The following is a 16,274-nucleotide window of genomic DNA, read 5'->3' as shown; positions in this document are numbered from 1 at the left end:
CATGTCCATCTTTATGGAAAAAAGTAAGGAACAAATTTGTGAAATATTTTTAAAGTGGTATGAATCCTAGACTCTCCCTGCTATTCCAGGCTCTCTCTCTCTCTCTCTCTCTCAAACACACACACACACACACATCCAGAGATAAACTGACAATGAATCGAGGACCTTTATAAAGACCATCTGGTAGAGATTGTCGATCATGAAAAGGTTAGGCAGTGTCCAGTGTTATTTGAGTGAGGACAAAGCTGTTGTAAGATGTCACGTGTGTTGGGGCACCTACACTTATCCCCATGCTGCTTTGAAAATAACACAAGTAGAAAAGGGCCAGGAAGGCAAGTGGGAAGTGCTGTTAAGTGGCAATTGGACACACGAAATTGCCATAAAGTGCATATGAAAACCAATAAAATCAGAGTAAAGTTATAGTTTAGTTTTAGTACGTTAACATTGTATCAAGGTCAATCTCTTGTTGGTTTGAAAATGTTCCATGGTTATTTAAGATGTTATCATTGGCAAAAGCTGGCTGATGATACACAGGAACTCTCTGTACTGTTTTTGCAAATTCTTGTGAATCTTAAATTATTTAAAGATAAAAGGTTTTTTTTTTTTTTAATGGGAATGGGGTTCAAAGGCATGTTTGTAGCAGCATGGTTAGTAAGAGTAAAACCTGGAAGCAACTTAAATAGTGATCTCATCAATAAGAGACTTGTTACCCTATAGCCAGATGGTAGGATATAATTAATGTTTAGTTGCAAATTTGTGTCCAACTCATTTGTGAGCCCATGGGCTCATTTGTAGCCCACCAGCATCCTCTGTCCATAGGATTTCCCAGGCAAGAATATTGGAGTGGGTTGCCATTTTCTTCTCCAGGGGATCTTCCTGACCCAGGGATCGAACTCAAATCTCTATTAGGCAAGTATTAAAAAGAGTAGAGCGCTAAGAGGAAAAGAGGAAAAAGCAAATGCAGAACAATGTGTGCAACATGCTATGAATGGTGTTTCAAAAGGCAAGTGCACACAAATATGTCTGTATAAACCGTCTCTAGGAAGACAGATATTTAAGGGATCAGTAATAGCCAATTCTAACTAGAGAAACTGAGAGTCTGGGAGACAAGACGAGAGGTTTTTTTCTTAAATGTTTTTATCAGATACATACAATTACCTATTTGAAAGCAAAATGTTCTGAAATGTGGTACACCACCAAAAGGGAACCTCATGACCTTTCTAGCTATTAATCATGCATAAATAAAAGCAGGAACTGCATAGTCAATACCCAATAGATCTAAGAAAAAGGCTAAAATCTCTGTATGTCAAAATACCACATTAAAGGTAAAAATAGAGGTGAGGAAAATTACTCGTTCCTTAGTTCAATCTCCAGAGTCAGTGTTCTAAATTTAAAAAAGTGAGGGAAAAATTTTAACATTTGTGACAGTTGAAGATTAATATCTTTAATATATTAAAAGCCTATTTACTCATCCAAAAGAAAAATATAAATACCATCAAAATAGAAAAGTAGGTAAAAGAACAAGGCAATGTGCTACCCACAAAAGGAGAAATACAGGTGACAAATAAATATACCAAAAATGTCCAATCTTGCCAATTATCAGAAAAAAGTAAACTAAAACAAAGTAACATTTCCCACCTTTCAGGTTAGCAAATAATGAAATAATACTTCCAACCCAGAATTTCTACCTCTATGAATATATCCTAAGGAAAGTAGTATAAGTGTGGGGAAATTTTTATCTAAAAAACAAAATCCCTAGGTTGGTGTTCCTAATTCTTAAAAAAAAAAAGTCAGAAACAACCTGAGTGTTCAACAAGAGGAGGTTGATTAAGTAAATGAGAGCCCAGCCATTCTATGGAATAAAATGTAGGCATTAAAATAGTTAATATACAAAGATGGTCAGAGTATTGCTAAATGAGAAAAGCAGATTCTGTAATGACATTCTATAGCCTATGTATAGTATTATGTACATGTTCTATCTTGGGGGAAAGTGCTTATGATTTTTGCCTTTCCTTAATGAAAATATACCTGGGGCTTCCCCGGTGGCTCAGACAGTAAAGAAACTGTCTGCAATGCGGGAGACCCAGTTTCGATCCTTGGGTCAGAAAGATCCCTTGGAGAAGGGAATGGCTACCCATTCCAGTATTCTTGCCTAGAGAATTCCATGGACAGCGGAGACTGGCAGGTTACAATCCATGGTACAGATAGATAGATAGATAGATATACATAGAAAGTTCTTAAAGGAAATCTTCCAAAATGCTGACAATAGTTCTCTTCAGACAGGACAACCACAGAATTTTTTTTAAAAATTTCACAGAATTTATTTTGCTTATCTCCACGTTCTCTTTGTTTCTACCACTGCGTGCATGTGTGTGTATAAAAATCTAAAATAAGAAAAGTAAATAAAGTCCTTTCAGTAATTAGCCTCCAACTAATAAAAAAAAAAAAAGTCCTTTCAGTCTATGAAATTGAAATAGGATCAAACTGTGAAAATTTGTCAGGCAGGTTTGGACAGAGCTGGCTGCAGCACCATCTGAGGACTGTTCATTTTTGCGCTCCTTCCTCCCCGCTCCCTGTGGACAGCCCCCATACTTGCTCACAAAATCCCTTCCCCATCAGAAGCCCCAGCTTAGCTCCTCTGGACACAGATAGGCACTGCCTTCCTTGTAGCACCTAGTGAATAGCTGGTGAGCACTTTCTAGCTATGGCCCTGGTTGACAATGTCAGGATCTTTTTCCTTTGCTGGAATACCTGGAATCACCTAGTGTGATTCTATCCTGCATGCCTGCTCTGTGCCAGGCATTGGGTCAGTCATTGGGAAGAACATGGACAAGAATAAGTTACGGTCGCTAATTGGTCACAGAGCTTTTAGTGGCAAGCCACAAACCTGCTCCAGTCTGTGAGTAGGAAAGAAATTTATTAAAGATGTCAGGCAGCTCACAGGCTTTGTGGAAGGCCAGAGAGATAGGCTTGGTTGCCACGAGGCCAGATAGACTCCCAAACCTCACGGCTCCAGCAAGACGTCACTGCCTTTGTTCACAGTCACTGCCGCTCATGCCATTGACACCGCACTCTGGACACCCTCACCCTGGGAGTAGCGTCAGCCACTGCCATCTTTCCTTGGGGACTCTGTATAGTGGCAGTTGCCATGTGTCCTTCTTAAGGGGGTCTTGCTCAGTGTGTCTGGAGTGTGGAGCTGAAGTCACACACCTGTGACAAGGATTCTAGGACGGCAAGTCCTAGGTGCTGCTTAGGTGTGATGGGACTCACATTGTGTGAGATTCTTCACACCTGTTTCAAAAGAGACCAAAGGGCCATGAACCATGACAAATGTGCCCCTGACTTTCAGGAACTTCGAGGCAGCAGCGGGCAGTTTAAACACATGAGATGAAAGCAGAAGTGTGCAGGGGCCTTTGGGGTCCCTGGTGAGAAGGAAGGTAGCCCCTTAAGGGGAACAGGAGAGCTCCCCCAAGCGGTGTTGGGGATGTAAGGCTTATTTTAGGGGAGGTAGAGGCTGGCACTGGAAAAGATCACATGGCCAGCTCCGAAGAGCTCTAAGAGCCAATTGAGTAAGAGTGAACCTCTGTGGGCAGAAGAAAACCCAGGGTGAAATTTTAGGCACTGTGGCAAGCTGTAGGGGGACACTTGGGGATATAATGGTGCTATGGGTTGAATTGTGTTAACCCCCAAATTCGTATGTTGAAATCCTAAGCCCTAGTACCTCAGGAAATGACTGTATTCAAGATAGGGCCTTTAAAGAGGTAAAGTGAGGTCATTATTAGACTGTACCATAATCCAATATGACTGGTATCCTCGTAAGAAAAGGAGATTAGGACACAGATGTGCTTAGAGAGAAGACCTGTGAAGGCACAGCGAGAAGGTGGCCATCTACAAGCCCAAGAGAGAGACTTCAGCAGAAATCAACCCTGCTAACAGCCTTGATCTCAGACTTCTAGCCTCCAGAATTGTGGGAAAATAAATGTCTGTTGTTTAAGCCACCCAGTCTAAAATATTTTGTTATGGCAGCCCGAGCAAATTAGTAAAATGCTAAGTTCCTCAAATATACCAGAAGGTTCTCTTTGATGCAACTCCCCAAAGGCCATCATGGGCATGCAGGGCTTTTCAGAAGATCATGGTTGAACAAAGAGAAGGAAAGCTTGCCTGATGTAGTCAGGAGCAACGACTGCAGATTGAAGAGGGGTTTTAGAAAGTCTGGGTTGTCCAGGGAACCCTGGCTGCAAGGGTGCTGTGTCCTCAAGCCATGGAGAGTGGCTTGGGACATTTCTGTTGTCTCAAAACATACCCTCAGGAAGCCTGCTGGGCTGACCACTAAACTATTCTTATGTTCCTTCTTGAAGCCCACCTTCTACACCTGACTTTGTAAGTCTTCATTTCTTTGTGTGTGAAATCAAAAAAGATACAGGCCCTGTGCTTAACCACCCACTCAGCACAAGGGAAGGCTCAGGAAAGCAGTGTTCTCTTCCTCTGCTCTTTCACATCAGAGGCAAATGCATATTGGGGGTGGGAACAGCAAGGGTAAACACATGATTGGGGTGGAGACCTGATTTATGAACGACTCATAAATCATCTGAAACCATACTTTCCTGTTGATAGTCAAGCCTCTGTAAACACTGAATGTGACCTTGGCGTGTTATCTTTTCTAATGATGCCAAACATGCGGTTGCTGTCTCTGATATAAGTGCAGTGTGACTTTCCCTGGATGCACATGCCTGCAAGGACTCCTGCTCATCACAATGGTAGGTAACTGGGTTTCATACAGAAAAGAAAAGGAAAAAAAAAGATATGTAGAGTCTTTATTTTCATAAACTGTGATGGATGTTTCTACTGAGTACTATTCAGGGTAAATGTGACCTGGTCATGAATCTTCTATTCTTGAAATACAATCTGTAGGAGGAGGAGCATCTGGAAGCTTGGGAACATCTTTGTGAATTTAGCATTATTTCTGTTTTCTAAGCTGTTATTTCTTCCAGTAATTTGGGGATTAAATTGGGTTTCATATATGTCTCTAATTCTTTAATTCCTTGGCTTTGAGTGAGTGATTTGTGAAATTAAATATAACTTCAGAGCTACAGTACTGTGTCATTTTACAGGAAACTGAACCTGGGGAAGGCAAGAAGCTGCCTCAGGGATCTCACCAGGAGCCTGTTGGGCAGCTGAGACGTGAACCCAGGAGCCCCTCTCTCTAGGCCAGTGGTCCCTAAACTTGCCCGTGCAGTGGAATCACCTGGGGGTCAGTGAAAAATACTGATACCTGACTCCCATCCCATATATTCTGATTTAATTGGTCTGCAGTGAGGCCTGCCTGAGTTGCAGGGTTTTTAAGCTGCCCAGGTGATTTTTATGTTCAGTGAAATTTGGGGACAACACCCTAGGCCCTTTTCATTGTTTCAAGTTGTATTAAGAAAGAAATGTGCATCAAAATCCATAAAAACTCATCTGACCCTTCTCTGTCTTTTAAACTTGATCTTTTAAAAAGTATCCTTTTGTAGAATAAGTAAAAGGGAATGGAGTGGGCTGCACTCAGGGTGCAAGGGAAGGAGAAGGAAGTGGCCCCCTACCCCGGAAGGAGTAGAAAGTGATGCTGGAGAGTATCCTCCCTCAGGCCACGCTTCAGAAACTGTCTTGAGACAGAGCTAGAAATAGTAGAAAAATGGTGGGATCCTCCCAATTCCGCTCAGACCCCCTCCTCCAGCTTCAGGGTGAACTTAACCCTAAGCTACAGCCCTGACAGGACCCCTGCCCAGCCTCAGACTCCTTCTGAAGACCCCTGACTCTTGATCATAAGGACAAGTCTCTTCCAGGAGCAGTGACTTAGCTCAAAGGACACAATTTCTAGGAGCACCACCAGCCTGCTTCATCTAAGGCTGAGCACAAAGCCCCACCGTCTAGAAAATATAACAGATGCCAACCTTATAGCTGCACCGTCCCCTGTGCCTGCAGGTACCAGGGGCCCATGTTTACTGAAGACAGGAAAGGAAGCAGAGAAAGGAGGGAGGGACTGTGGAAGGCTAGAATAAGGGAACAGGAAGGAAGTTTAGAGTTTCTCTGTTTAGAAGTGGTCCTCAGACCAGCAATATTGGCATTGTCAGGGAGCTTGCTAGAATGAGGACTCATTAAATTCCACTGAATCAGAACCTGCTTTTTATTTACTAAGATCCCCCAGGGATTCATATGCACATTGCAGCAGCACTGGGTTTGTTAATTTCTCTTGTGCTTCTCACCTGGGGCACTTGGTAAATATTCAAAGCCCCAGGCCCTATCCTTCTTCAATGAGCTTGAAACTGGGTGTTCCTTATTAGCAACCCAGGTGATGCCCACCCAAGTAGGGGAACCTCTCTTTTCACGAGGGGAGAGAGAGAGAGAGAGAGAGAGAAAATGCATGCCAGTGGCAAGCTATTTTTGAGACAGTGTCAATTGGTTAATCTCAAAACTGAATAACTGGTTCTCCCTGTGTCACCATGTTTGGATTCCATCTTCCAGTCACTGAATCACGGGCCTCTGCTCAGACCTGCAGGAGTTATGGGAATTCTGCACTCCTCACTCACCCTGGACCGCAACCCTGGCTCATGTTCATTGACACCTCTGTTCTGAGACTCGGTGAAACAAGACCTTCAAGATTTCTGTGATCATTTTCCCCCTTCCAGTAGCCCCCTTTTTGGATGAAGAGAGCAGAAATTTTGCTAATGAGGCTGGCTTTTTTTTTTTTTTTTTGAGAAAACATTCAGGTTTTCACAGTGATCTTAAGCTGAAGATTATTCGAAAGAAAAAAACAGGGAGAACAGGTGCAGCCTCAAGTCCTGGAGTGAGTTAAATGTATGGAGGGTTTGTTGTGAGAATTCATTTATTTCTTTGATCATAAAATCAAGGCATTTCATTGTGGACAATTTAGAAAATAAAAGTCCAAAGAAGAAATAGTCATAATCCCTCAGCTCAAAAATGACTTGTTAAAATGTGCCACAAAACCATCAGTCTCTCTCTGTATCTTTTTACATTGTAGGAATCACACCAAGCAAACTGCTTTGTAACCTGTATTTCACTTAATGATATATAGTGATCGTTTACTCACATCACTTCATTTTCTCTTACTTCCTCAGCTGACCGGTTTCTTCTCTGAATCTTCATCTTCTAAACCAGTCCTGTTCTTGAGCATTGATTATTTCTATTTTCCCACAGCAGTGAACATCCTTGAGGAGAAGTTGATATCCTCTGTGCTGTTCTATTTAGGATCAAGTCTTAGAAGTGAAAAGACTTAGAAGTGATGAAGGCAGAGGTTGTAAATAGTTTTAAGAATTTAAACGGATATACACTCCATAAAAATTGTTCTAATACAAACCACCCTTGTGCATTTTACTTCCCATATATGTCTCTATTTCCCTCTGGGTGTTATAAATTAAATCATTATTTTTGTCACCCTGTTATGATTCTGTTTTATCTACATGGTTACATTTCTTGTGTTATGTGTCAGTGGAACTTTCTCATGTATCTATTCATCATTTCTATTAGGGTCTGTGCCTGTGTGTGTGAAATGTCACTTTGTTTCCTTTATCGTCTTTCAGCTATGCTTCTCTTATTCTCATTGATGTATAGAAACTCTTCATATATTGATGTTCTCCAAATTTGATAATTGTTTTTTTAATTTTATGACTTACAACTTTTACATATTTAAACCTATTTATTTTCTTTTCCTTTTCTGCTTAGAATATTTGCCTGTATTTCTGTGATTAGTTCATGGTCTTATTGTAAAAATGTAACCTTTGAATCCTTTTAGAAAGTATTTTATTGTGAGAACTAAAGTAGAAAATTAACTTTTTTTCTTCCTCAAATAGTTCACCATTTGTTCTAATACCATTTATTGAATAATCATTCTCTACAGATTTCAAAGACTAAATTTATTTTAATAATGTATATTTACTCATAAATAAGTATTTTTTCTGGGTTTTCTATCTTGTTCCATTTATTTGTCTCTCTTTATATCAGCAACACATTACTTCAAGTAGCATCAGCTCATAATTAATTTTAGACACTTACAGAAAAAGTACCCTCATCCCATCTTCCTTTTTAAAAGGTTCTTGGAAATTCCCACCTTAAAGTTTATTTGTTTAGTTTGCTTACCTCAAAATGATGACAAGAGCAATCTGATGCTTTCCTTTGTTCTACAGATCCAATATCAGCCTAGATGAGCTGATATGTTCATCAGCCATCAGCAATGCCTTTATCATCTGGAAACTGAAGTTCTTAGCCTTGTGGCCTAAGAAACTTAACTTTCCCAATTAGCTCCAGCAAGTCTCCAATTGTGGTTTATTTGTCTTCATATCTTTGTCAATGTTTTATTATCTTTCTCATCATTCTATTATCTTCTTGAAACTCTTTTCATTCCCTTATTTCTGTCATTTAAATTATACATGCCCTGCAAAGCAGCTAAAAATCTATCCACAAGGGTTTCCTGAACTCCTCTGTAAGAAAATAGCACACTAAAATGATTGCTCTATGACTTTTCACTCACATTTTGCTTTTTCCCCAGTTAATTTTAGTAACTTTATAGATCTTGTTTCTTTGTTAGATTATCTGAAGATAAAAACTCTACCTTCGAACCACCTGTCAGAGTCCAGCAGGGCCCTGAGCTACCCCCCATACAGGACACTCAGTCAATAATTACCAACTGAATCCATTCATTCTTCTTCCCTGACCCTTCTTTACTTTACAGAATGCTCTTCTGGGCAGCTTTGTGGTTTTAGCCACCTTTGTGACTTTATGCAATGCCCAGTGCTATTTCATACCTAATGAGAGCTCTACATCTAATGGTAAGTCCTGACTTTTCAATGTTTTGTTGTTTGATTGTATCTCAGTAAATATAAACTATTGGCAGATGAATAACATTAAATCTGCATGAGATAGAGGGTTAGGGCAGACGTATAAATGGAGTAAAATGAGGTACTTCAACATTCCATTTATATAAGAAAGTGGTTCTCAATCCTAGCTGTATGAGAATTGCCTGGAGAATTCTTGAAGCTTACTAATGTTCAGGCCCCATTCAAAACCAGGTAAATCAGAATCTCAAGGATAGGATCTACATATTTAGAAGCTTCTTGATTGACTCCTACATGCAGTTAGGGTTGAGAGTCATTAATTATTCCAGTACTTCTCAAACACTAATTGTGTGTGCAAACCCTCTGGGACTCTTACTAAAGTACAGATTCTGATTCTGTGGGCCTGGAGTGGAGTGAGTCTTCATGTCTCATGAGCTCAGGTGGTCCTAATGTTGCTGGTCCCTCAAGCAAACATGAGAGCCACAGACCACCGTGGATCGACAGCAATGGTTCTCATTCATGATTGAACATTTGAACCAACTGAGGGAAATGTCCAAAAATATGGCAGCCTGAGCCCCATGCCCAGAGAGTCTGATTTCTTTGTTCTGTGTTAGTACCCAGGCACAGGGTTTTTTTTGTTGTTGTTGTTTTGTTTTTTTTAAGTGTCTAAGATGTTTCATATGTGCTTTTGAGGTTGAAAACCAAGTAAAAGAGGAGAAAAGAGGCATTTATCCAGAGATAATATAGCAGAAAAAAGTCGCCCTAAGTACTCCAAGGCTCATAATTTGTTGCTGTTGTTTAGTTTCTAAGTCAAGTTCAACTCTTTTGCAACCCCATGGACTGTAGCCCACCAGGGTCCTCTGTCCATGGGATTTCCCAGGCAAGCATAACAGAGTGGGTTGCCATTTCCTTCTCCAGGGGATCTTCTTGACCCAGAGACTGAACCGAAGTCTTCTGCATTGGCAGGTGGGTTCTTTTTTTTCTTTTTTTCTCTATCTCAGGTTTGGCAAGTTAGCTATCAGGCAATTTTGGCTCATAATAGCTATCTAATTCAAGAGGGAGGGGCTTAGATTTTCTTGAAATGTCCCTTCTGAAATGAACTCTCGATAGATTTAATCTTGTTATAAGGAAAATATGATAAGTAGTATGAGTTAGGGAGGTGGGAGGGGGGTTCAGGATGGGGAACACATGTAAATCCATGGCTGATTCATGTCAATGTATGGCAAAAAGCACTACAATATTGTAAAGTAATTAGCCTCCAACTAAAAAAAAAAAAAAGTAGCATGAGTTAGAAAGTACTGAATTTAGCCATGAATGAATACATGAGTACTTTTCTGAGATGCTTGTAAAATCATTGCGATTCTCTCTCTCTGAGTGGGGTGGAGTAGAGGGTACCAACTAGCCCCAGTGTCCTTTTTCTGGTTGCATAACTTTAAGACTCTGCTGATGATGCCACATGCATTATTTTAGGATGCACGGATCTCAGTGGAGTCACACACCAGCTGAAATCAGACTGGAACACTGACAACTGTGAAAGCTGTCATTGTGATGAAGCTGGGATTCACTGTTGCAACACGTAAGTCTCAAGCCAACCGGGCTGAGAGGGGGAGGCAGCCACTGCTGGGGTGCTGTCTGAGGAACAGCTACTCCCTCTTTCAAAATCCCATCCTGGGGCTTCCCTGGTGGTCCAGCCGTGGAGACTCGTTTCTTACAATGCAAGGGGCTCAGACTTGATTCCTGGTTAGGGGACTAAGATCCCACATGCTGGGCAGCCATGCCAAAAAATTAAAAAAACAAACAAAAAAACCAAAATCCCCAAATCCCGTCTTGAAGGAAGTTTAGTTTTCAATCCTACTTCTTTCTTTTCTTTTTTTAAATCATGGTAAAATATACATAACATAAAATTTACCATTTTAACCATTTTAAAAAGTAACTTTCAGTGGCATTAAGTGTATTTGCGATTTTGTGCAACCATCTCCACCATTCATCTCCAGATATCTTTCTTCTTCCCAAACTAAAATCCCAGACCCATTAAACAATAACTCCCCGTCTCCTACTCTCCCTAGTTCCTGGCGCCGTTCTACTCTGTTTCTATGAATTTGACAACCCTAAGTGGAGTTGTACACTATTTGTCCTTTTATGACTGGTATTGGGGGGGGGTCAGTAGTTTCTTTTGAGCCTGCAATGGGTCTGTTGCTTTTAGCTCAAAATAAGCTTCATGAAAAAGTGGCACATACTGGGGAGGCTCATCCTGAACACCCACACTGGCTTATGTCAGTATAATGTCCTCAAGAATCATTCATGTTGTAGCATGTCTCAGAATTTCCTTCCTTTTTAAAGCTGAATAATGTTTCACTGTATATATACAGTAAACATTTTTCAGCTTCAAAAAGGAGAAAATTTTAAAAAAAGGAGAAAATTACATTCAATATATCACATATATATTAGATAGATAAATATAATTAAATTTAAATATATAATAATATATCTAATATAAATAATATATTTAAATGTATTAAATTATGTCTATATTATATATAGATATATAGATATCTATAGATTATCTGTATGGATACATAGATATCTATAGATACTGTTATATATGTATATACATATATATATATAATCACATTTTGTTTATCCATGTATCTGTTAATGGGTTGCTTCTACCTCAGGCTTATTTCTTTTAGGTCATTTTTGAATCCTGATAATAACTTTTATTATTAAATATCTATATCCATATGGGTTGCTAAAAACAGGAAAGGGTACCCAACAGTCTGAAGCTGTTCTAGAAGGGATCTGGTTTTCCTGCAGCCTCGCTTGGCCTGTGGCAATTTGCAGGAACAGGAATGGCTCTGAACACAGGCAGAGGGTATGAATGTGATGAGCAAAGGATGCTCTCTGTAGTGAACTTTGTATTCTGCATCCGAAGTTGCTTCACTGCTCAAGTTTAACTCAAGTCACCTGAAAGGTTGTGCAGATGTTTTCTTCTGGATGCCAAAGTTCTGGTACTTGGGCCAATAAAGCAGAGAGTACCTGCAAAGTGGTCCTAATTCTCCTGTTTCCTCAGCAGTTGCATCCAAATCAGCCACTCCACCTCCACTCCTCCCCACCCCCATCCATCTGTTATCTTGACATCAGTCTTGGCCCTATAGTGTTTCACAAGAACAAGAGTGGCTTTGATGATAGAAGCATTAGTGTAAAGAAGTGTTCCCCAAACTTGCCTGATCAGAGACTCATCTGAGAAGCTTAATGAAGTACAGATTCCTGGGGCCCACCTCTGAAACCTACTGAGTCAGGATCTACATGAGGCCATGCAATTTGGATTTTAATAGGTGCCTCAGAGAGTCTTGTGATACCTACCACCAAGGAATAGAAGCACAAACACTTGACTTAAATCAAAACACCCAAGTGTTACTGAGGTTTAAGTACCTGGAAAGTTCTGAATCCATTTGGTGAGCATGCCCCATGCCAAGTGCTAAGTGGAACAAAAGGAATATCAGATCCAGAGACTGTATGTCTGGCTATCTGAAGCATGTTTGCAGTTATTGCCTTGACTGAGTCATATATTACAACTGAACCTTGATTCTGTGCTCCTGAAACCTGATTTTTGTCTCTGTATCAAGTGTCAATGTGACTGTGGAGTGTGATAGCATCAGCAAGATTAAACCCACTGAGCCATTCCTCTCTGACATCAGAGTACCCCTCCACAGTGGCCAAAGCATCCTTGTCCACTAGATTTGACCCTCCCCACCCACCTCTGTGATGCCTCATCACAGCCATGTCAATGTGATCCTTTTCTAGGATCCTTTTCTAGGGGTCTCATGGACCTAGTGTGGAAAACAGTGAAGTGAAAAGAGCCTCAATGCTGGGGCCAGAGTAACTGAGTCTGAATCTCCATTCCCTTGTATACCAGCTGTTTCTTAATCTCGCTGAGACTCAGTTTCCTCACCATAAAATAGGGATAATTAAGTGAATATGAGAATTAAATGAGGGAGTTCCCTGGTGGTTCAGTGTTTAGGACTTGACATTTTCACTGCCATGGGCCTGGGTTCAATTTCTGGTTGGCGAACAAAGATCCTGCAAGATGAGAAGTAAGGCCAAAAAAATAAATTAATTAAATGAGATTCTTCATATAAATTCAGGCTACCCTGGTGGCTCAGTCAGTAAAGAACCCTCCTGCCATGCAGGAAACATAAGAGAAATGGGTTGGATCCCTGGGTCAGGAAGATCATCTAGAGAAGGGAATGGCAAACCACTCCAGTATTCTTGCCTGCAGAGTTCCATGGACAGAGGAGCCTCGAGCAACAGTCCATGGATCACAAAGAGCTGAACACTACTGAGTGACTAACACACACAGAGATTCATTTAAATTCATTAACTTAAATCACATTTAACGTCTTCTCTAGACCAGTTATGTCCCTCGATCCTGGGATAGAAACTGACTTCAAGTCAGAGCCCACAGAGCCCCTTCCCTGTTTCCTGCCATCTTGCCTATCTCACTCAGCACAGAGCTCCACATGGAGGAAATCGGCACATTTTCTCTACTGCTCAGAGTTTTCAACCCCTTTCTCCTACAATTATATCACTCCCTATGAAGTTTCTCTTGTGAATTTTTTTTTTTTTTTGGTGATACATGTTTTGGTAAAATTTTCTTTGGGGGAATTTCTTAACTCATTGCACTCTTTAGGGGACACTGTCCAGATCTGAAGCTGCCCAGAAGCAATCGAGCTTGAGGTTGGTGGCCCAGGCCCAGGCTGCTCTGGACTCCCCACTACCCAGGTCACCCACCCTTGGGAAAAGCTTCTTCCAGTGTTTCCTTTGGTTTCCATATTACCCTTTGGGAATAGGATTGAAATGTCCTCTTTTGTTAAAATAAGTCAAAGGTCACTTTGTGGGAAGAAACGTTGTCATAAAGGCCATGGAGATGGCTATTTTGTATTTTGTATGCACTTTGAAGATGGGCAATTTAAATTTGGAGTTTATAGGTGGGTTTCAAGAGGGCAATGAGCCCTAAAATTGTTTGCGTCCTTGAATGTGTGGGTGGATTCTCCCCAGGGAGATATTTTCCAGTTTTCATCATCTTCTCCCTGGGCTTCATGGTCCCTGACTGAAGTGATCCATTGCTCCCGTTGGCTGAGATAGCTCCTGACATAACAGGCCCTCCGTGCCAGGGTTGGGACGACAGTTCCCTTCTCACATTCAAGCAACAGTACTGCTGGCTACTTCTTGAGCAGCAAGGACAAAAAGAGTCAGGCTGAAGTAAGCTGCCTGGCCTCAGAGGAGTCCAGACCTCTGCGCCTGTTGGAACTCGCTGCGGTCCAGCATGTGCAGGATGGAATTTAGCCATGACGTCAGGGATGGTCTGTGCTCATAGTTCAGGCCCTGTGTATTGGGGTGCAGATTTCTGAGGGTGACATGTTAATCCCTTATGTAGGTAAGGGGCACTCCAGACACCTGGAGTTTGGGCAGCTTCCAGCTCAAAGTTAGCCCCCAGGGAGGCTGGGCATCCTGTTCCTTCTAACAGGTGTTGTTCTTCTCTCAATGACAGTGCAGCTATACCTGCGGATTATGACAGAGACAAGTGTCAGGCAGTCCTCAACAAGAAGACCTGCACCTATACAGTGCTGGAGAAGAAGAACCCATTAAAGACCTGTACTGTCAAGGCATGGGTGTTATAATGTGCTTTTCATCAGCCCAGAGCTTCCCGCCCGGAGGGTCCCAGGTTCTCCCAGGTCAGGCTTCATTCTCCTATGGCCTCTAACAGTCTGATTGTATAACCCTACCTATTAGTAAAAAATGTTTTAAGCAAACACTTGAGTATGTGTATACTTTTAATTGATAAATTATGTATGCATTGATATAACACACAATATAAAGCATGCAAACAGATAAAGGAGGAAACAAAAATAAATGTTGATAAAAGTTATAATATTTTCCCTCCACTCCAGTAGATCATTGTGTATCCCTTACTCAGAAGACCACTGCTGCTTTTCTTGCTTTTGATAATCTGTGCCCTGCTGCCCCAGTGACCCACTATCTGGTGAACAATTCAAAAAAGAAATAGGTCTTTGAGATGAAATCAAGACAAAATCCTCTTTTCTTTGAGGTTTTCATGTTCATTCTTCCTTCCTGTTCTTCAGAGAGCATCTGCTGGGTCCCTCACATCCATCCGTGTTTGCCTGAGGTTAGAGAAGGGTAACCTGGAAGAAGTGCCTCCAAGACCACATGCAGCCCAGTGGGGTGTGAAAAAGCCAGGAGTCTTGACTTGCAGTTGGAGAATGGCTCCAGTACAGTTTTCCAGTACAGGGCTCCAGTATCAATTTTCAAAACCTAGGAACTTAAAACGGTGGCAATGTTGATTGTCTCTTGCTGTTTCTGTGAACAGAATATTTCGTCAGTCAACAGGTCCTTACTGGGTGCCTGGCAGTGCTCTGGGCCTGGGGATACAGTAGTGAGCCAGGCCCCTGCTCTCTTGTGGCTTAGAGTTGGGTGTGTGTGTACATGACAAATCACAGGCAAGCAAACAGTCCTCTGTTGATCAATCCATGGACAACTGGTAAAGAACTTTAGTTCACCTCTGGCCCCTCACCCCATCTGTGCAAACATACTATGTGGACTAGTTGAGCAATCTCGGTAGGTCCTAGATCTTGGTCACCATAAGATAAGTTTTTTAAAAAAATCCCTTGGTCACTTTTAGTTGCAAAAAAAAGAAAAAGTCTTAATCCAGAATCTTCATCTGAATCGAAAAGGAATGGGGGACAGGAACATTAAGAGTATGATGCCATTTTGGCTTCATCTGCCTGACAGTGTTTAAGATGATTTACTTTTTCATGGGCCTTTCATGGGCTTCTTAGACATTCCCTCCTGCTCCTCTTTCTCCATAGCTCCCTTTCCAATCTGGTTTCTCTGGTAACTCAGATGATAAAGAATCTGTCTGCAATGCAGGAGACACGGGTTCAAGCCCTGGGTTGGGAAGATCCCCTGGAAAAAAAAAATGGCAACCCACTCCAGTATTCTTGCCTGGGAAATCCAATGGACAAAGGAGGCTGGCCACCTACAGTCCGTGGGGTCACAAAGAGTTGGACACAATTTAGTGACAACAACAACATCCCCTTCCAATTCCCTTCATGACAGCCCTTTTAGCTTCTGCATTTGTTTCCTGTTGCCTTCTGCTGAGATAGCCTTGCCCCTTATCATTCTTGGGTGAGTTGCACAAAGCTCTATCAAAATCATTTCCTTTGCAAATCCTACTCAGATGGCTTTCCATCTTTCTGGGAAATCTGAGGAGCAGGTTAGCAGCTATTAATAGTATTGGGGACTTCTTCAAAACCAAGACAAAGATCCTTATTTTAACACCTGGTAATAAACAAACAAACAAATAAAATTCCAATGTGGATAATGTCAAATTGTGAGGGGAGGTGTGTGGTGGTGGTGCAAACAGAG

General features: G+C 41.3%; 1 protein-coding gene across 1 annotated transcript; it reads left to right on the top strand.

The window, feature by feature from the left end:
* Positions 1-4,587: 4,587 nt before the first annotated feature.
* On the top strand, positions 4,588-14,604 carry MSMB (microseminoprotein beta). Its single transcript, XM_061163083.1, has 5 exons — positions 4,588-4,757; positions 8,726-8,822; positions 9,747-9,794; positions 10,299-10,404; positions 14,380-14,604. The coding sequence occupies exons 1-5, from the start codon at positions 4,755-4,757 to the stop codon at positions 14,507-14,509; spliced, it is 384 nt and encodes a 127-aa protein (XP_061019066.1). The 5' UTR covers positions 4,588-4,754; the 3' UTR covers positions 14,510-14,604.
* Positions 14,605-16,274: the final 1,670 nt, after the last annotated feature.

This window comes from Dama dama, chromosome 15 (assembly GCF_033118175.1).
Source record: "Dama dama isolate Ldn47 chromosome 15, ASM3311817v1, whole genome shotgun sequence".
Classification (NCBI taxonomy): Eukaryota; Metazoa; Chordata; class Mammalia; order Artiodactyla; family Cervidae; genus Dama; species Dama dama.
This window is presented reverse-complemented; position numbering and strand designations above follow the sequence as displayed.

What these genes read in the sequence shown, in the direction of transcription:
- MSMB (XM_061163083.1), top strand. An exon ending in GAAGTCTTCTGCATTGGCAG is followed by an intron (nt 9,795 to 10,298) that starts GTGGGTTCTTTT and finishes GCATTATTTTAG; the next exon opens with GATGCACGGATCTCAGTGGA. An exon ending in GGGATTCACTGTTGCAACAC is followed by an intron (nt 10,405 to 14,379) that starts GTAAGTCTCAAG and finishes TCTCAATGACAG; the next exon opens with TGCAGCTATACCTGCGGATT.